Source organism: Bombyx mori, chromosome 8 (assembly GCF_030269925.1).
Source record: "Bombyx mori chromosome 8, ASM3026992v2".
NCBI classification, from domain to species: Eukaryota; Metazoa; Arthropoda; class Insecta; order Lepidoptera; family Bombycidae; genus Bombyx; species Bombyx mori.
The window spans coordinates 3,505,580-3,527,904 of NC_085114.1; the positions used below are offsets into that span (position 1 = coordinate 3,505,580).

Genomic DNA, 22,325 nt, shown 5'->3' on the forward strand with positions numbered 1-22,325 from the left:
TTGGCAATTCATTTTTTATTCTCTTAAGCTGCGAAAATGACCGCTCTCGACTACAATTGGTAACCAAATTGTCGGTTCTTCGGGGCCCCCTGAGAATGGGGGCCCTGGGCACGGGCCCCGTGTGCCCTTATGGTAAAGACGGTATTGTCTAAATGGATCTAAATACTGTCCTTATACATCAACCTCAAGTCTAAGTTCACCTTATCAATATATTGGCTAACAAGTCAGGAGTTCACGAAAACATTGCATTAATTAATACATATTATAATATTAATTAGACAATAAACAAACAAAGACCTGACCTGTTCAGGTTGATTGATCAGATGATATACATCAGTGATATATATCACTGTTGTAGTCATTTCATCATCAGTCGTCAGTTAGGCATTTTTAGACCTACATCTTCATTAGAAAGATATAGAGGTCCTAAAACATACATATAGGATATTTAATGAGTACAATGTTAAATGAGAAACTGTGGTAATAATATACTAGTGATTGCAAAATTGGTCTTAATCTACCATAGACTAGCAAGACCAAGACTAAATGGACAAGAACTATAACAATATCAAGACCGTTTAAATAAGACCAAGACCCAATACGCAAGCAAGGGCGGATCCAGCTTTGGTGCCAGGAGGGGGTCACATAGTCATAGTCAAGTCAAGAACTTATAATTTAATTTTGATAACAATAGATACAAGTAAAAAGTAGGTATTTTACTAATGTACGTAAGTACTGTACTTAAAAATATTTATTCTTTATTGTACACTTGAAAAACTTAACACATAATAACTTGTACATATACACGTACATATTGTCATCTTCTCTTGAAGAAATCGAGAGAAGCACTATCACGCCCGGAATGAGGCAGCTTATTTATATTCCATAACCGTGGTCCTAAAATCATTATGTTCAATATGTGGTCCACTTAGGTCCTGGAACCAGCTCAGGGGGGGGGGGTCATGACCCCCATGACCCCCCCTGGATCCGCCCTTGTACGCAAGATTATAAATATACATAGACAACCACTACAATGTCAATTATACGATATCCATTTGCGTTTCTTGCAGTTTTAAATTAACGCGAAACTTATCGCGAGAGAGATTCGGTGTATCTAACTACTCTTTTTTTTATTGCCCTTGTAGGCAGACGAGCATACGGCCCACCTGATAATGAGTGGTTACCGTCGCCCATGGACTTCATCAATGGCAGGGGTAGAGCCAAGCCATTGTCTACCATTAAACTCATTAAGCACATTACATTAACTCTTATCGAGTGCTGATAGTACGCGTAGGTACCTACCTATAACGTGTTTAATAATTATTATCTTTTATTTATTTATGTTTGAGATTACTGCTGGCCCGGAAGCCTTTTCAGTTTTACCAGGGCAGGTGGGCGAGCAAGGGCTCAGCTAGTAGGGGTGGGATTTGTTAATAGCTACCCGTGCGCTTCCAAAGGAGACCTAACAACTCAAGAGTAGCTGCTTCGCGAATGAATCTACTACCGGATCATAATCGCGACGAGAAACTCAGCTGATGTTTAGGTTAGGTTGCACGTCGAACTCTTTGCCGAGTTCGACGAGTACGGTTACACGTTTTAACATCCCATCTTCAGCTATATCAGGGGCTCCCAAACTTATTTTATCTACTGCCCACTTTAAGAATATATTATTTCTTAGCGCCCCCCTTTTTCCCCTACTTAAAAACCAATATAGCGAGAGCTCAGTCGGTGTCTCAGAGTCCTCCTATATTAAATTACAAATCGCCTCCCAAGCCTCTACACAACGCCCCTTTTTTTTTCTAGGTCTCTTATAGCCCCCCTTTAGGCTTTCAGCGCCCACAAGGGGGCGTTATCGCCCACTTTGGGAAAGGCCGAGCTATATCTATCAGAGCATGGCGATGAAAACTTACATATTTCCAGCCGAGCATTGTCTTGCAACACTCGCAGTATATGTCGGCGACCGCGTGGAGGCCCGTCAACAAGACGCGTTCCTCCGCCATACCGCATCCGACGTTCACACTGCGACAGAAATAAACCGTTCACAATTAAAGACAAAAGTGAAGAAAAACACACAGACTATTGATGAGTCATAAAATAAATAATAGTTTAAAAAAAAACTAACAAAATACGCTGTTGAAATTTGAATAAAAAATAGTGTAAGAAAAAAAGATTTTAATGTAAAAAAAAAGCGTGGTCATCCTCTAGTTTTTATTTATTTAATACTACACTTAATATACCAGAGGTTCTCGTTCCGACTTTCAATTCAAAAGTCAATATCAATAACGTGACCCGTATACTTTCTTATTTGATCCAAGTTAAAGCGAATTCGTATAAAAAAACTATAATGTAAAATTTAAATAAGCTCCTTAATTATGTACAGTCGGCCGTGTAAAACACAATTACCGTTAGTGTCATTAAACTTTCTAAGTTTAGACGGCTACATTAACAATGGCATTGACTGTTTAACTAGTACATAATGTGCAACGCGATTGACACGAATGTTAAGGCTTCAAAAGATTAATTGAATACAAAAAGATGGCGGTTGTTGTAAACGACTTTGCTATTTGTTGTGGATTATTTATTTAGGAACTGCTTTTTATACAGAGCGTTATATTTAAAAGGCTACAGGACGGGTACAGCGGTAACTATATATACAATAAGGGGTATATTTAGGGCTACAAAAATATTCAATTATCAATTTATTTATTTATTTTTATTGCTTAGATGTGTGTACCAGCTCACGGCCCATCTGGTGTTAAGTGATTACCGGAGCCCATCGACATCTACAACATAAATGCCACCACCCACCTTGAGATATGAGTTCTAAGGTCTCAGTATAGTTACAACGGCTGCCCCACCCTTCAAACCGAAACGCATTACTGCTTCACGGCACAAAAAATATATAGAAAAAATATTTTCAATATATTCAATGATCTTGACTTAAGATTACATTTTCGATTTAATAATGATTTGTATACACGCTGTATGTTTCATCAGGTCAGTGACCTGCGTCTAAAAATAAACTATTAAGACTTGCTATTCCGTTGGCATTTTGTATTTTTGTTATTGCTTAGATGGGTGGACGAGCTCACCCGGTGTTAAGTGGTTATCGGAGCCCATACTGTATAATTTATTTTTAGTCCAGTAGGCAGCGACTTGGCTACCTCCGTGACATTTCCGACGTCCATTAGTGACGGTGATCACTAATCATCAAGTGAGCCGTATACAAAGCCAATTAAAAAAAAGATAATCTGTTTCACTACTTGCCCCTAATGGTGAACATTGCCTATTTTTTTTATACGTTTTTCTATACGCCTTATAGCATTAACTAAAAGTTGGAAAGATTTTCATTTAAGCATATTGTCTTACCATAAATGTGATATATGTTCAAACATAACAATAAACCATTATTATTATTATTTAATATTTGCTACCCCAAAGCCACCCTATTTATATATTGTTACGATCTGTTTACGTTGCAACATATTTTTTAGTAAATAAAGAAAAAAACACCTGCCTTTTAAACATGACGTTAAATTATTATAATACATGTTAATGCTTGTGGTGTTGAATCCAAACATGAATTATCTTGGGTCACAAATGTGAACTTCACTACATTATTTTCTTTGTTATATAGAATAATTTTAAAATAGAATGCATTTTTTCCTATATCTATTTTTATTTGCAGTAAAGCAAAGCAGTAAGTAAAGTCTAATGAAATTTTGTCATACAATTATTACGATACTACGAAACATTATCTATATATATAAAAATGAATTGCCGTTCGTTAGTCTCGCTAAAACTCGAGAACGGCTGGATCGATTTGGCTAATTTTGGTCTTAAATTATTTGTGGAAGTCCAGAGAAGGTTTAAAAGGTAGATAAATATGAAAATCCTCGGAATTAAATAAAAATAACAATTTTGTTTTCCGGATTCCTTTTGTTAGTTTTAAGTTTATTTTATACAAAGTATTTTATTTATCGATTAAGGCACTACGAAGTCTGCCGGGTTAGATATTTATATTATAAAAAATCAAATGTGTACTAGTCTGAGGTGCAAGGTGGTCATTTATTTCAATCGACCTCATGTCTTGGGTCAGTATTTATGATATGTATTTATGAGATTTGCAAACCTCTCAACGCACAGTACAAACGTGAGCTCATTTATTTCAAACAATAAAAAAAAAACTTTCTTTTATTTCACAATAAAACATAAAAAAATAAAAGAAGGTTTTATCGTAAAAAGTCTGATATGGCTCGTAACAGCGGCATTGCCAGTACCAGACTTGCTCTACTATACGATTTAATTGACATTAAATTTGTTATTAAGAAAGAAGTGTACAAACGTAATAATTCATGTTTAAAAGGTACTTACACTGAATTAAACAGATACGCGCGCCCCCGACTGCCTTGAAACGACTGAAAACAAAATTGGCCACAATTAATATAAATAAGACATGTAGCTAGTTTAAAAACAAAAAAAAAAAACACGCTTAAATAGCACAGGGAATTAACAATTAATTTAATTTTATCCTGTTGATATTAGTCAGGATATTAGGGCGAAGATAAAAGTTATTGTTATGCGTGTGTAGTTCAATTATGAACCCCTCCCCCCTTCCCCATCAGCGCACAGACGTCTGCTACTCCTACTGCTACGTTGGACATAGACCCCCCCCCCAACCCCCCGCCTCGCAACGAGCGGTCCTGCGCTGCTTCCATCCAGTGGATTCCCACGAACGTCAATAGTTCGTCGGTTCACCTTGTGGAAGGTCTACCCACGCTACTTTTCCGGTACGTGCCCGAGAACTTTTCTGCTCCAACGGCCATCCGTTCTACGAGCAATGTACCCTGCCCATTGCCACTTCAACGTCGCAATCCTTTGTGCTATGTCGGTATACCATGGTTTTCCTGCGAATATCCATATTCCTGATTTGATCTCGCAGGGAAACTCACTTAATATAATCAATTGCAACTAAACACATGTCTTGAAGTCAGTAAAAATGACGTAACAACCAAACAAACACACAAGCTAATAATATCGTGTTAAAAATCAGCGTTCGTTTCTATCTTGGCCTCTATGTCCTCTTAAACCATTCATAGGATTATAATGAAACTTGGTTCAGTTGTTGTTGGCGTTTCAGTTAAAGTTACTGTCATAGTTATTGTACCATTAACGGATAAAAGGCAGCGCGCGGGTAGTTCCAACATATCTATATTTTACATACAATTAGCGAGTCGCAGCGTTTTTTAATGCGATTTAAAGACTGGGACAGCAAAATTCAGTTAAGTTCTTGACGTGATGTCGCAAGGTGGATTTTGTGACCGGAGCCCATAGATAACAACAATTTCTAAGTCTCAGTTTTGCAGTACAATGGCTGTCCCAGTTTTCAAACCGGAACGCATTACTGCTTGACGGCAGAAATAGGCATGTTGGTGGTACCTACCCGTGCGGACTCACCAGACGTCCTACCACCAGTAATCCTACGAGTAGAATAGGTAGACAAAAATAAGTATTCTGATGTTTTATCACAAATGTTAACAACCTTCAAGATACTTCCACGATGAATATGAGTGAACTTTTAAATAAGGCGCTTAGTAAAATACGTGTGAGTTCGTTTACCTTCGAGATGAGTTCGTCATGGCTGGCGAGGTGCGCGCGGCAATGTATGCAGCTGTAGGTGCGGTGCGCCGGCGGTAGGTAGGCTTGGAACGTCTTGACGGGGGTCTTGACGGCCGGGGCTCCGCCGCCGCTCTCGCCTGCCACCCCGCCACGGTTAGTCACCCCGTCACGCATGAGTGCCTGCTAGCTACCAACATACGCCACCGTCAGCGCGCGACCTCAAAGCCGCCACACACCGATTCTTGCACAGAACGAGCCGGGCCGTAGTTTTTAAGATACGCCATCTCCTTGCGTTTATCCGAAACGCGTTATAACGAAAGAGAAGAAATTCGAAAAGCGAAATAAATGATAGAAGACATATTTTTAATACGCTTTTTATTATTAGCTTCAGACGTATGTATGTATGTTTGTAACGGAATCTTTGAACATGATTTTGAACCCCTTCAAAACGTCGGATTAACTCGAAATTTGGTATACTTATTAATGGCCGATGACAATTCAATATTAAAAAAATATATTGAAAAAATTGAAATTCAACTAAAAAAAATAAAATAATAGATTAAAAAAACTAACAAAATACGCTTTTATAGAAAGTCCATCTACTTAAAAAATAGAAAATAATTTTAATAAATTTGAATTAAAAATAGTGTAAGAAAAAATGATTTATTGTAAAAAAAAAGCGTGGGTTGCATAGTATCAGTAGTTATAAATATATTATGAACAGATATGAGTAGAAGGGTTATTTTGATAATATCCTGAAAAGCACCCCACGCTTTTTTACAATAAAATCCTTGTTTCTTACACTATTTTTAATACAAATTTATTAAAATTATTTTCTATTTTTTAGTTGGATTTTCTATAAAAGCGTATTTTGTTATTTATTTGTTCAGATGTTACTGCTGCTGCTGCAAACCTTATTAAATGACGTTGGTAGACTAGCAAATTGTTTAATATTAAGCAGGCTAATGTTTCGTTAACTCTGTGGCCAAAGATAAGGTTTCCGGAAAAAAAAAGCCCAAAGGGTCACCGGGTTCAGCGAGCTATTGATTAATCCTCCATCAACGTAGGAGCTCTCGGGAATTTGTAAATAATTTTCTCACATATACATATCGACGCTTGAAAGGCAAACGTGACTAAGGGACAATAACTGCTTTAAACATAAATGATAGGCAATAACCATATTCGATGCGCAAAAAAATAATATTTCTAGGTCTATTCAAATAATTTCAATTCTATAGTTAGAATCGTTAAAATAGATTTTTTTCAAGTATTTCAACTTTAAATTAGTCTACTGTAAAGTTCACGCATTGTCGCTTAATCACGTTTGCCTTTCAAGCGTCGCTATATATATATATATATATATGTGCTCATATTTAAATGTAAGTTTGTTTGTGTAAAACAAGGAGATGCGGCCTGGCTCGCTCTGTGCGTCTCTTACGTCGAATGCTGACGGGGGATCGCCTCAAGTGCACCATACTACAGTTATAGCAAATATAATTAATTTAATAATATAAACACGTACTATTCATTTCAGAGAATTAAAAAAAATGATATCGCAAAATTTATCCATATATAAATTTTTGTATTGTGTATGTGTTTAACCCTTAAAAACACAGTGATGTGGCAACATTTGATTGGTCAAATTTCAACATTTAGCAAAAATAACATTTGATATAAACTATTTATTTATGATTTTATTCAGAATGACCTTATAACAGACTTATAAAGCTTCGATAACCATGAATAAGAATTCAGGTCACTTTAAATGCAATTGACAATTAATAAATAATTTTAATCAGAGCGTTTATGGGTTAATTTAATTTCGGCACAGAATATTTTGAAAAAAAAAAATATAATTATAAATTGTACGTTGTATAGTGCACTATAAGCTTAGTAACAGCACTCATGAGACAGAAAAGAAATACAAAGAAATATTTAAAAAAATCTTTTGATCATGACATGAAGTTCAGGATCCCATTTCAAATTATATTAACAGAAATTAGCGGCTTTTTTGTTACTCATTTTTTTAAAGATGACTAAAAGACGTCTTCTCTGTGTTACTACCTAATTTAAATAATTCAATATTAAAATGACCAACATTCAAATAATTCAAAACACCGCAAAATAAATAACTTTTTTGGCTAAAGGCATAAAACTTTTAATGTGATTTTTGTGGTTGCCAGGAAAAAAAAAGCAATTGTTTAGTACATATTTATGCCATACATCGCTATACAGAGGACGTATACTTTGTTACTGTTGAAAACTAGCACTGAATACTTCCAATTACTTTTCATTTATAAAACTTAAAACATTTAATTCCTGTTACTATTTTCATAGACCTCTGATAACAGTTAATAATGACGAAATAGCGAAAAGAATATTGTCGGCGAATAAACTTCTCTGTCTGTTCCAAATTTTCGCAAGATATATCCAAACTCTCCTCTATGAAACCCTACTGAGATCCATACTAGCTTGTGGTTCAGAGACTTGGGTACTCAGCATAGAAACAGGAATCCACTAATTGTAATCAAGCGGAAGATTCTTAAGACGAATATTCGGTGCTGGGCAGGGAAACTACCTACGGGGAAAGCGCTATAACCATGAGGTTTATGATATTTACAAAGAACCCAATTTCATAAAACTTGGAGTCTTAAGGTGAACAAGAGAAGTAGCTAGAAAGGGAGAGGCCAGAGAAAGAGAGTGCCGAAACAAGTGCAGTACGGTGAAACGGATGGTCGCAGCAGTCGTAGCAGGACCAAACTCAGAGGGTTAGATGGCACAGAGCAGGACCTTAAGCGAATTGGTTTTTAAAAACTGGAAGGAGCCTGGATAGGTACTGGACCAGGTTAAGGCCCGCCTTGGGTCTAAGGCCTAAGATGATGATGATGCTCATCAATAAAATTGACATAATTTCTTTTTTAAGCTGATGTTGATTTTTTTGCCACTAGTACCCAATATAAATTGTTGATCCAAGACGAAGTAACAACAAAGACATTAAAGCATCTTAAACTCGAATAATTCGATGAAAAACCATTCACTATAAATATATCAATTTCATATCAGACAATAACATAGTTGTAACGATAAACAAGGATAAATAATGAGTGTTTCAATATATCGAACTGTACTTACGATACCGTAATCTTGCTAACTTGACTAATTAACCCACACAAACTTGAAAAAAAAAAAAGAAAATCTATGTTCGATTTTTAAAATAGGCGTTAAGCTGTAGCGTTATTTTTCGGCGGCTTCCAAAATGTAATGAGATTAACCTCATCGAATTAAATAATCGCCCGCGGCGTCTCCCGCCGCTTCAAGTTTATTTACCTCGTACTGATAATATAATATGTTAATGTGAAAATAGAACGAAATCGTCGATTACCATAAGTCGAATTCAGCATGTCGCATATTTCAATTGTAAATTAACCTAATTTACTTTTTTTTAAAACATGCCATCTGAATACAAAAGGTAATGGCTAATTCTATTTGTGAGTTCGAATAAAACGGTAAATAAATTTGTTTAAGTAGGCTTATAAATTACTAGCGCACTCAATGGTCGTTGTCCTGTTAATTTATTTTGACAACGGAATCCTCAAGATTTACTTTATTTTATATAATGACTACTCATTTTAAATGTCAAATTTCTTTTTTTCATATTCCCCTTAACCTTTCGCCATTCGTGTTCTTGACTTTTCCCAGGGATTTTTCCCTTAAATACATATACTTGTCCTGAAAAATTGCGAACACAACGAAAAAGTCGAAAAAGAAGAGCATTCTAGCGATTCATGAATTACTAAACTAAAGTTTTAATGCGAATAAAATGATATTAGACACTTTTAAGAATTTCAGCATCGTTAAAAGAGATGAACATTTAAATTGATTACCGAAAAAGAAGTTGACTGTTTGAAGTTGGATCCCGTTGACTATATTCAAATTTTAAAAAGTTCCTATTTTAAATAATTTTAATATAAATAATTTATAATTTATGTATTTGTATGTTGTTTTCAGAGAGATCTTAAATACACTACGACTCCATTCCCAGTCGACTTAGAGCAACGCATCAAAATTTTTAATAAACTATCTCTCTTTCATTAGTGAATCACTTCAATTTGCTAGCACTTAAGCACTCCATTTAAAATCGCAAACATTTACTTACCAAGACTTCAAAATTTTTACTAACAAACAATTTGTTTGATTGACGTTGTTATGTCAAGTGTCAGTAGGCAAATATTGATTTTTCTGAATGGCAAAACATGCTTTTATTGAAAACTTAAGTTTGATTGGCTTTAAAGAGTTCGACTTTGGAATGGAGTCGATTTAACTTTTTGCACTCGAGAGGTGAGTTTCGCTCACCACTTTGTGCTGTGTGGAAATTCGATTCGTTGTGTTAAACTATTTAAGTTACTTTATTTAATGATTGACATCTTGTTTATGTTTTTGATATCTGTTCTTATGGTTCGTTTTCGTCGTTTATAATTGAGTCATATCGAGGGGTGAAAGATTATTTGATTTAAGCAGCATTACTTTTTTTTTCTCTCCCGTCTATGCCGATAGCCTTGAGAGGCTATTTCAACCCTCCTTCGGCCCTAGCAAGAGCAGTGCTTCGCAGAATCTATCACCGGATCGGAAACGCGACCCACTGAGAAGATCCGGCGAGAAACTCAGTGGGCTGGCGACATTACGCTTAATATCCGACATCTATCTTTATAATGAAACATGCATTTTATTTAGTAGTCGCATCAAAAATTCAATGTTTTAAATTGAACTACAATTAAGTTTACTCCATTGAAATATCTGAACATGTTTTTTTGTTATCTTATTTTTACCAAATTTTAAATTTCTAATGGCTCTCCGGTAAAGTTTAAAAAATTTCGCTTAAAATATATATATAATATAATAATATATAAATAGTCTTTCACCCCTCGATATGATTCTTTGTTCAGTGTGAAGATTCGATGCGCACTGTAAACTATTAATGGTACTTTATTTGATGATCAACATTCTCTCTCTCTCTCTCTTCGATCGGTTCCTCACTGCTGAGGATCGTGACTCCGTCCGATTTCGTCAACCAACTGTCTCCATCGATCCCGCCCTGCAGCCCGGTGGAGTGCGTCGCTGATAGGTATCCCCAGTTCCTCCGCTATTTGGTCCGACCATCGTTTGGGACCTCTACATTCACTTGTTTATATTTTTGATATTTGTTCTTATCGTTCGTTCGCAATTGGAACGTGTTGTTAGCGACACTCACCTCTCGAGTGTAAAGGGTCAATAGTTTTGTTTGGTGGTTACGTACCTGCCTGGCGCGAGCAGCATCCACCCGCCGCCCACATGAGCCGCGTCAACCGTCGGTCACCTGCCGCGCGCGCTCTCGCCCCGCCCCGCGCGCTTCCTCTTAGCACCCGCCACCCTCTGTCAACAACAGAATTAAATGCGGCCTTAAAATCTCAGTTCAACGATAACTTTTTTTATTTATTGCTTAGATGGGTGGACGCGTCCACAGCCCACCTGGTGTTACTGGAGAACTTATATCTCAAGGTGGGTGGCGCATTTACGTTGTGGATGTCTATGGGCTCCAGTAACCACTTAACATCACGTGGGCTGTGAGATCGTCCACCCATCTAAGCAATAAAAAAAAAACAACGGCTGCCCCACCCTTTAAACCGAAACGCATTAATGCTTCACGGCAGAAATAGACGGGGTGGTGGTACCCACCCGCGTGGACTTACAAGAGGTCCTACCACCAGTACCACCAGTAGCTGGCCAGTCTAAAACGGTTATACGCTGTTCGCTAAGGTAACATTTGAAACCGGAAAATGCCCTATATCGTTTACAAGGGAATCAAATCAATTGTGTGTTTTATTAACGTAAATAAGTAAATCGAACTTAAGTTCCTTGACCTTCGAATGTATTTTTACTTCTCGGTTCAATGTATTTTCATTCGTTTATTAGCATTATTTACCGCTGAACAAGACGCCAGGAAACTGTTCGTAGCTTATTATTATAATAACTAAAGTAAATGAGCATCAAGGACGTTAATAAAATATTCAATAATACATTTTGCGACGAAATTTTTATTTTTATTGTCATCAATTCAAAAACGTGGAACTATTGGAAAAATTTAGGTAGTTAGTTTTTCCCTAACTATTTGCTGGTAGTCTAAGAAGCTTTTTTTTTTATTGCCCTTCTAGGCAGATGAGCATACGGCCCACCTGATGGTGAGTGGTTACCGTCGCCCATGGACTTCAGCAATGCCAGGGGCAGAGCCAAGCCGCTGCCTACCGCGCTATTTCAGCTACACGCGGACGGGTAGGTCAGCTCACGGGCTCAACCTGAGAGAATTCGCTAACATTAGCAACAGATCATTCAGATTGTTTTGGAGTTGCTACGCGTGTAAAAATTGTGTTTCATCATCTGTTAATAACGTAATGTGTCACTAGTCGTTAGATAATTCATAATAACGGAGTAGGTAATTAATGTTATTACTCTTTAAGAGCGGTTTAATTTTTAACGCAGCAAAAAATATTTGTTCCGGATACTCTTGATATAGTTCAAGTTTAGCAAAACTTGTCTATAATATAATAATAATATATACAAATAAAAAAAGTGCGTGCGTACAAAGTACACATGTCAGAAGTGAAACTTTTTTGGCGAACTAATTTATAAGTCTTGCTTATATTTATACAAACCTAAAACTTTAGATTTCCGAGACTTAGAGGAAGGGAAAAAGGAAGATATGTTCCCGCCAAAAGTCTGTTAAATGTCAATCTCAAACCTCAGTGTTGACAGAAATTATGTTTAGATTTCTAAATTTTAAATGACTAATATTTTGCCAATTGAATTGACTAATTTAATTTCATGCTATTTGATCAATGTTCCAAATTCTTTTCATTTCATTTCAATTCCTATTAACATTTTTCACAAAAAAATTATAAAATATTTGGCTGCATGGTACGATACATTTGCCTTTCCAGTTGGAAAAATACAACAACTACTACTACTGACATTTGTTTGACAAGTACTTAGTTTCAATAGTAGTTTGATGTCACTTCCGTTGCATACCTGCGTGACGTTCTGTAAAAATTTTACCCCCATGCGCCTAAAGAAGTTTCACTTCAAAAATGCGGACCGCGTCTAGTTACTCTATGACTGATGACAGCCAGTACGTAAATGAATTAACTTAAAACATGGAGGATAGACCCTCCTTAACTTGACGACAACTTGTGTATTTACGACTTGCATTTTTACTCGATCGGTGTGTACGATTCAGTATATACCATTTCTTTCTTTCCCAACGACGTTTCCTGCTAGCGGATAAGTATTTCGTACATTTGTTTTTCGTCGGCGCAAAATGGTAGCAATATAAATGCATTTATACCCTTAAAGAGATCAAACTTAAGCACTAAGAATTGAAAGAGATTATAGATCGTGTTAATAAAAATCAAACCCGCAAAAATTATAATTTGCGTAATTACTGGTGGTAGGACCTCTTGTGAGTCCGCGCGGGTGGGTACTACCGCCCTGCCTATTTCTGCCGTGAAGCGGTAATGCGTTTCGGTTTGAAGGGTAGGGCAGTCGTTGTAACTTACTTGAGACCTTAGAACTTATATCTCAAGGTGGGTGGCGCATTTACGTTGTGGATGTCTATGGGCTCCAGTAACCACTTAACACCAGGTGGGCTGTGAGCTCGTTCACCCATCGAAGCAATAAAAAAAATAAAAATAAATTTAATCATAGATTCTCAGACTTTAGTAGTATTGCATATAAGACGTCATTTACTATGAATATTTTCAGTACAATTACATTAGCGTTTTTAATGATATCCGTTTTACAGTAATTAGCAAGTTATAGAACAAACACGTATTGAGTTCGCTAATTAAGTAATATCGTTTTCCTCCGTGTCCCTATTTACGGTACGAGTAAATGATAACATTAACACGTGTAGCTCATGTGGTTTCATTATTTACACAGAGCCCTTTATTCTGTATAAAAAATATGTTTTAAATTTTTAATAAAATAGCTTTTTTAAAAGCTTAAGCTTTTGTGCAAGTTAAGTTTTCACTAGCTTCAAAATGAAAAATTTATACACATATCAAGACTTATAATCTATATATTAATACGTGAAGCAAAAACTTTGTATCCCTTTTTACGAAAATTGCGCGGGCGGAGGAGTATGAAATTTTCCACACTTATAGAGAATATAGACAAGAAGTGCACAATGCTAATTTTTTTTTAAAAGTAATGCATCAAAGATACATTAAATCAATAAAGAAAACATTACACATACTACATACCATGTATTTGACGCACACACGCATGCATACTATTTATTGTCAAACTTTGGTTCTTGACGTCTGTTGTCAAATTGAGAATAGATTAAATATTGTTTGTCTTTGTTAATATTTTTTATAGTGTAGTCTTGGCTAACTTTGTGATTATAGAAGTTTAAAATGTAATCATAATAGTGTACAAACTTACAATTCCAATTAATTATAGTCGAATTTCGACTACTGCGGCACCTCTAGTAATACAATAATACTCTTATTAATTTCATCTCAAAATGTCAATATTTTTAAATCTAATATTGTTTAGTATTATTTAGTATTGTTGCGAAATAATCCGCATAAATTCAGAAATTCGTGTCATTTACAAATGTGACAATGATAAAAGAAAAATTACGAAGGGTGTTAAATCAAACCGCTAATAAATATTAGCCGAAAATCAATTACAGTTTTAAACTTCAGTAGGTACGCGGTATATAGCCACCAATGTATTCGTTTTAAAATTCACTTTTTTTTCTCTCATCGTTTAGGTGACCGGGATAGTTTGTGACCCGCCTGTAATAAATGGCTAGCGAGGCCACCCACCCACCTTGAGACGTAAAGTCGAAATAGTGCCATCTGCATGAAGTGCAACATATAGTGGTATTTTCCTTATTTATCTATTCCGTGGTATTTTCTATCGCCCATCAGATCGGAACACAGAAAACAGTCGTCGTTTGACGTCAAGATGGCCTAAAGGATAAGACGTCCGGTGCATTCGTATCTAGATGCACCGGTGTTCGAATCCCGCTGGCAAGTACTAATTTTTGTAATGAAATACGTACTTAACAAATGTTCGCGATTGACCTCCACGGTGAAGGAATAACATCATGTTGTAAAAATCAAACTCGCAAAATTATAATTTGCGTAATTACTGGTGGTAGGACCTCTTGTGACCAAACACCGAATAAGACAGCGGGTTGGCTCTGCCCTTGGCATTGCTGACGTCCATGAGCAACGGTGACCACTTACCATCAGGTGGGCCGTATGCTCGTCTGCCTACAAAGGCAATAAAAAAAAAAGTGGAATATTAATTGAAAATACGCGATAACACCTGTTACTGTAACTATTATATCGACCCTAATACGGAAGCAGTGGCAATAATACACGGTCTTTCATACAGATAGCTAGCTCATGCTGGTAGTAATACGTGTATAACGAAGCCAAACCATGAAGGCCGATGCGGTTCAGTCAGCGTGCATTGACCAGCGGGTGAAGAACCTTCAACGGTTTTGAGCCGTTGGACCATATAGCTCAAGTTGTCTCTGACGTCTTTTAATGCGTAGACCATTTATTATTTTCAATTCACGTGATCTTCGGTTATGTATAGACACACTTTTACATGTAGATACCGTGTATTATAAAAAATAAAGTACCGAAAAACGCACATGTTTACTCGTGAATTTCTGAAGTTCGTATCTGGTTTGAAGAAGTGGAGAAGAAGAAGATGTGGTACTAGAGGAGAATACTTGGAATATCGGGGATTGAATTTCGTATCAACGTATCTATACTTCGAGAACTTTGCATAAAGCAGCGTTTATCATCTTTGGTAGAGTTTGGTGTCCTCATCTTTATTGGTCACGTATGTCGCCGAGGGAAGGTGGCTATTGAGCAACTTGCGGTCCAAAGAAAGGTTGAGGGTACCAGGCCGTGAGGAACATTGCCTATGAGGTAATTGACCAGTGAAAGTAAATGGCTCATCATCATTACATGAACGCACGAGAAGGACGGCTATCAGAGAAGAGTGGCCTGAAGCTTACCACCAATACCTAAAGTGATGACCAGGACCACTCTGTCAAGAATCATACCGACAAAGAAGAAGAAGAAAATAATTTGAAGACTGATCTCTGAACACTTGTTGAACGATTTTTCTCAACGTGTCTCTCTATTATCTTGGGCAGTCTTTAGTGTTTCGGGTATAAGCATGTCGGTAAGTGATGCTACCAGTTTTTAGCGACCCGTTGTTGATGGAGCCAGTTGTCTCCTCTCGTACGTCATTAACTTAAGACCCACTTAGTTTCTCGCCGGGTTTACTCAACGGGTCGCGATTCCGATCCGTTGGTACGATTCTGCGAAGCATTACTCTTGCTAGGGCCAGTTTTAGCACATTATCTCTATTTGAGCTAGTCTCAGTCACAGCGTAACTACAATAGCCCCTTAGAATGCCAGTGAATGGGTAAGAAAAAAATATATTACCTTAAAATGAAACACGTCTGTCGTCTTTGGCGTTTCGACCTTGAGACGGTAACAATAGATACAAATTTTACATTGACCGTGATCTCCATGTATAAGTTGGCGAGGGCTTTTTTACCGGTTACCGGACACAGGATCGTTCGTGCGTAACCACTTAATGGGTTAACGTGTTTTTAAGGTCTGTACGTGCAAAAAATACTGAATTTCTTTAATTCAGTTCTCACACGGTTTTGTTTAGAGTACAAAGTCGAATTATATTTGCACTTTTTTTTTCAATTATTTCGCAATGACCTTTTTTCCACGCTGAAATCGAGAGAGATCAGAGAAACTTTTAAGATTCAATATTCGTCATTATGTGTCGCAAGATATTTCTCACGTTTTTGTTTTTTAAATTATGGTCCTGGCAACACTGTAATATGAGACGAGATGTCACGTTGATGTCAAAAAAAAAGAGTTATCACATGAAGATTTAAGAGTTTATGGTTTTTTTTGAAATTGAGTATTAAAAGAGTACGAAAATACTCTTGTATTCGAATTTAGTGCTCCGATTTTGTATTTTTTGTTTTGTTTAAATGAACATCTTCGATAGCACGCTTGATATAAAGGCGGTTAACTAATATCCTAATAACAACTATTATACTAACACTTATATCGGAATTAATTGTAACTTCGCCAACGATATAGGCAGGACGGTGATGTCTGCCATCCAAGCAGTCCAAAATCAACACTCCTTGCCATCTGTTTTTCAAGTAGATAAACTAAGGGTAATTTTTTACGTGAGATTGTAATCATGAATCATCATTCGGCCTTTATGTTTTTTTTGTTTAGTTGATTGTAGCTCATAGATATTACTAAGTGAATGAGGTCACACACCTTATGACATGAGGTCTACGTTTGAATTATGTAGTATCTCAACTGTCTCACTATTCTATCTATTATATCTACTATCACAAACCTACACGAATTACCGCTTCACGACAGAAATAGGTAGAGTGGTAGTACCTACCCGTGCGGACTCACAAGGCGACTTGTAACGAGTAATTACTCAGCAAATAATTTATCATCATCATCATAATATTTTTTTCTCCTACCCATTCGCTTGTAGCCTTATCACAAGCTCTAGCAAGCATCTACCACCGGAATGGAACCGCAACCCACTGAGAAGATCCGGCAAGACGTCGTCATCATCATCATCATCATCAGCCCACGGTCGCCCACTGCTAGACATAGGCCTCTCCCAATCCACACCACCGAATCAGGACTTCGGCTCTCCTTATCCACCTCTTGCCAGCCACCGTTCGGAGGTCATGGCCCCACCTAGCTTTACATTTTACTTCAACGTGGACGTTATTCTTGAGCATATTTTAAATACGTATTTGTCTGGTCCGCCGTCTGGTGGAGTGGTAAGTGACATGGTCACTACACAAGGGGGTCGCGGGTTCGAATCCCGCCAAGGGAAGATATTTGTATGATAAATATAAAATGTCTTTTCCAGGGTTATGGATGTATATTAAATATATGTATGTGTATAATAAAAATCTTACATTTATACCCGTTATCTGGTACCTGTAACATAAGTTCTTTACGAACTTATCACGGGACCAGTTAACGTGGCGTGATTGACTTAAAAAAAAAAAAAAAAACCTGTTTCATTTCGTATTTTCACATTTCGTTAAGTTGTTTTACTTGCCTGCGTTATTTGAACATGTTGTTAAACAAGTACACACAACGGTCCTCTAACCTCTTAGGCTACAAGAAATTCACAAAAAATATAGTGTTATAATCATAATTTTGTGAATTTTAATTCACAAACAACAAAATCAATGTTAAGTAGGAAACGATAATTATTTGTTTTTTTCTTAGTGTTATATTTCATTATCGTACATTTAACTGTATATTATTATTGACCCCAATCTATATATACATATTATTTAAAACTTAATTCCTCATATTTATGACTAGATGATGACAGAGCTTTGCTCGTTTTTTTTTTTTGATAACGCCATCTTGTTGTGTCTTTAAAGCGGTTAGTTGCCCTCAATTAAGAAAAATAGTATTATTATTCGCCAATAGATGTCGGGAAGAGTTGATTATTGAAAACACGAATAAAACAACATTTTCTGAAAACAAATCGTAGCTAGATCGATTTATCGCCCCCGAAATCCCCTGTATACTAAATATTATGAAAATCGTTGGAGCCGTTTCCGAGATTCAGATTATATCTAGATTAATATACAAGAATTGCTCGTTTAAAAGTATAAGATATCTGTTATTCCAAATATACGTTAAACGGTTTTCGTGCGCAATTGTCCGATGATAATCTCGAAGTCACGATGTCAGTATAAAAATATATACATTCTTGTTTTCGTTCTCCATACATTACTGCGCATAATGTGTTGCGTTACAAAATAATACATATAAAATAATTATCTTGAAGTCATTTTTTCTCTACCTAGGTAGGCTAGGGGGGACTATTTGAGTTACGCCTGAGCTCACAGGTTTAACCTGAGAGAATTTGCTAATACTAGCCCTAGCAAGAGCAGTGTTTCGCTGAATCTACCACCAAGTCGAAATCGCGACCCATTGAGAAGATTTGGCGAGAAACTTAGAGGGCTGTGCATATGGGAATCCATAATAAGGTTATGTATGCATTTTATCAACATTTGATGTTGAAAATTGAAATGACTTCGGGTATGTTATATACACACTTTCTTCTTAGGTTTCCGCGAATCGTAGACGCTATTAAAACTACTTTAATTGCGTTATTTGTCGACATTTTAATACTGTGCCAACTACCGTCTATTTTTATATAAAATCTTAGTCGTCCATGATCACAGAAAACTAAGCCTGCTGTATCGTAAAAATCACATATATCTTCAAAACTCTATTTATTTTTAAGGAAGAATTTCAACTACGATTCACTCTTACGCCCGATCGCTCGGCAATTTCAACAAAAAGTGAACCCCTCTTTACCGAATCACCGCACCTGACGTCACCAGTGTGACCAGTGTAAAAAAATCCAAAATCCCGATTTTAATTGATTATATAATCTTACCACCGGAAAGATCAGTGCAAGGAATTTCAAATAATCAAACTTTATAAAACCTTCTTACATAACAGCGCCATTTTCTTGTCTGTTTCCGATAGAGGATTTATTTATTGGGTTCACTACTCCTTTGCATATCGCAGTCCGAACACGTGTCACGGAGAAGAGATTTTGTTTCAACACCAAGATGAAAATATATCTATGTTCAATTAGATTTCGTATTCCAACAAAAGAGGTCAATTATCTATGCAAATAGCTAAACTCGCGCTCATTTAGCTAATGACTCGCAGTGTACGGACGGATTAACTTAGCTATTCGTAATTTTAGTATGAAACGAACCGACCTTGTTTCCGTGACGGAGACGTCACGGACATATTATTTTTATTATTTTCCCTTTTAAAGACTGAAGGATTTGAGACTAGACTGGTCTTTGGACAAAACCAAAGGTATATAAGGAATTTGACCAACACAAATAAATTCTTTCCGAATAAGTGCAGTGCTTTTTCTGTATCTATATTCCTCGACCGTGCATGTTCATATGCGAATAAATCTTGCAATATATTTGAAAGGGATGGTCGTTTTATTAAACTTCAATCATACTCCCTAAGGTGACCTTAAAGACATTTATGCCGTAGTGTCTAAGAGCATCGGAAACCGTTTAATTAAGACCTTGCGAAAACGATGGCCGATCTTCGATTTGACTTCGATCCGATTGCTACCTAATTTAACTGGATCACCCGTTACGCCAATCTTAAGTTTCATGAGAATTTCATCGACATCGGTCCAACCGTTTGAGTCTATAAAAAGTCAACACGTTACTGGAGCCCATAGACATCTACAACGTAAATGCGCCACACACCTTGAGATATAAGTTCTAAGGTCTCAGTATAGTTATAACCACACTTTACAACGAAACGCATTACTGCTTCACGGCAGAAATAGGCAGGACAGTGGTACCCACCCTTGCGGACTCATAAGGCGTTCTACCATCAGTAATTACGCAAATTATAATTTTGCGGGTTTGATATTTATTACACAATGTTAATATTCCTTCACCGTGGAAGTACCATTCGTGAGCATTTGTTAAGTACGTATTTCATTAGAAAAATTGGTACCCGCCTGCGGGATTCGAACACCGGTGCATCGCACAACACGAATTCACCGGACGTCTTATCCTTTAGGCCACGACGACTTGAAATAGGCATTTGTTACAATTGCAAAAGCAATAACTCCGGATTCAGAAGCTTTCACAATAACGAAAAAAACAAACTCAAGTTTGTTTTTAATGTTGTTTTCCAAATAATATGGAATAATTCAAAACTATTTTCATAGAGCTATTCTAGATTACAAAGTGCTCTTCGTTCGCTTATATCCATGATCCAATAATAAATTAATCTACGAAAACATTCGTACAGCGTTTGTTTGAACGAAAACATTTAGGAAAATGAACTTTATTTTTATTACAATTGACCTCAATCCGAATTGACTTACTACAAAAATACTTAAAAACATTCCTGTTCGTTCACCTCTTACTGAATATGCCTACACGCCAATGAGCAGTGACTAATTTTAAGCAAATCTGATGGAGCATTTTCTTTGGTATTCGCGAGTCGTAAGCATAATCAAAAATATCATTCCGGCTTAATCTTGCTTTTATAAGTTCCGATTTTTTTTTATTGCCCTTGTAGGCAGACGAGCATACGGCCCACCTGATGGTGAGTGGTTACCGTCGCCCATGGACTTCAGCAATGCCAGGGGCAGAGCCAAGCCGCTGCCTAAAATACGTTATTGTCAAAAATTGTGCCGCCAATTTTCTATAAAAACTACTTTTTGACATTTACGTTTCTTTACACACAGATTTGTTAGCGATCTGTTTGGAGTTGGATTTTCATGTTCGCGATAAGAGCGTCCCAGGTGTTCGTTAATATTTACAAAGGTATACAACACTGCAAAACTTAGGCACTATGATTTCACTGCCTTTACTTCGTCTAAAGACGGAAACTACAATTTCCTCGTCTTTTAAGAACGCTCTCCTTATAAGTATTATAGCAATACTGGTCTCTTAGCAAACTGTAGATTAATATAGTCGTTTGTATGAATATTCAAGTACTTAGCGACGATTGTTAGTTGCTGCACGCGAATGACCTGATGAATTAATTATAGGACAGGGGTGGTGACGAACTGTATTCTATTTGCATAATGTTCTGAGGTTTTTTTTTTCCTATTCAAAAATGTAATTTTACCGTAAGCCAAGGAAACACAATGAAGGCCAGTAAATAGTTTTGATTCTGATTATCTTTTTTTGTTTCTAAGCCAACACTAATCTAGTTAACCGATCGATGTTTATCGTATTAAAATTTTGAATAGGTTTCGAAGCTTAGCTGTGTGTGGCCAATATTAGTGATTCGTAGTTAGTGGCATTTGCGTTAAGATGTCTCAGGATTTTGATGACTTTTTAATACCAGGTGGGCCGTGAGCTCTTTCAGCCGTCTATGCAATAAAAAAAAGTATAAAAATAAAACTTAGTCCATACTTAAAATACAATCAACTTGTGGGGCACAATACCGTGAGCTCTGCATTAATTTCTTGTATATTTAGATCGTTAGGTGCGAAGCAGTAACAAGTAGGAAACTATCGCGTGTCAACCCTAGGTCAACTAGAGGGTCATTGATATTTCGAGGCGAAGAAATCGTGATCACATTTATTCCACGTGCTTGAGAAATGAAATGAATATTTTTTACGTTCATCTCTTTAGACTTTAAGATATGAAATTACAATACGGAATTCAGACTTTTACCTCAAATGCCAAGGAGTGGTTACAACTGGTGACTACTGGTGGTAGGACCTCTTGTGAGTCCGCACGGGTAGGTACCACCGCCCTGCCTATTTCTGCCGTGAAGCAATAATGCGTTTCGGTTTGAAGGGTAGTGCAGCCGTTGTAACTATACTGAGACCTTAGAACTTACTTCTCAAGGTGGGTGGCGCATTTACGTTGTAGATGTCTATGGGCTCCAGTAACCACTTAACATCAGATGGGCTGTGAACTCGTCCACCCATCAAATCAATAAAAAAAATACAAAACGGGTGGCTCAAAATACAGCACCAGCAATACTTAATTTGCTATTCAATCACGTAACATTTTTATGAAA

At 36.7% G+C, this 22,325-nt stretch overlaps 1 protein-coding gene across 7 annotated transcripts in view; it reads right to left on the bottom strand.

Moving 5' to 3' along the window:
- Nucleotides 1-22,325, bottom strand: part of LOC101735597 (protein yippee-like) — a 165,134-nt gene that overhangs the window by 7,136 nt on the left and 135,673 nt on the right. For 3 of the 7 annotated variants that reach the window (XM_038012488.2, XM_062669662.1, XM_012689567.4), the window contains 4 exons: nucleotides 10,913-11,028; nucleotides 5,620-5,756; nucleotides 4,375-4,418; nucleotides 1,911-2,019 (listed from right to left, as the gene is read on the bottom strand). In XM_038012488.2, coding sequence (XP_037868416.1) covers nucleotides 1,911-2,019; nucleotides 4,375-4,418; nucleotides 5,620-5,756; nucleotides 10,913-10,949 — 327 coding nt within the window. In that variant the 5' untranslated portion in view covers nucleotides 10,950-11,028. Of the gene's footprint in view, nucleotides 1-1,910; nucleotides 2,020-4,374; nucleotides 4,419-5,619; nucleotides 5,807-9,503; nucleotides 9,556-9,642; nucleotides 9,775-10,912; nucleotides 11,034-22,325 lie in introns of those variants that run through there. The other 4 variants (XM_021347326.3, XM_004925129.5, XM_062669660.1 and 1 more) reach the window with 4 other exon arrangements.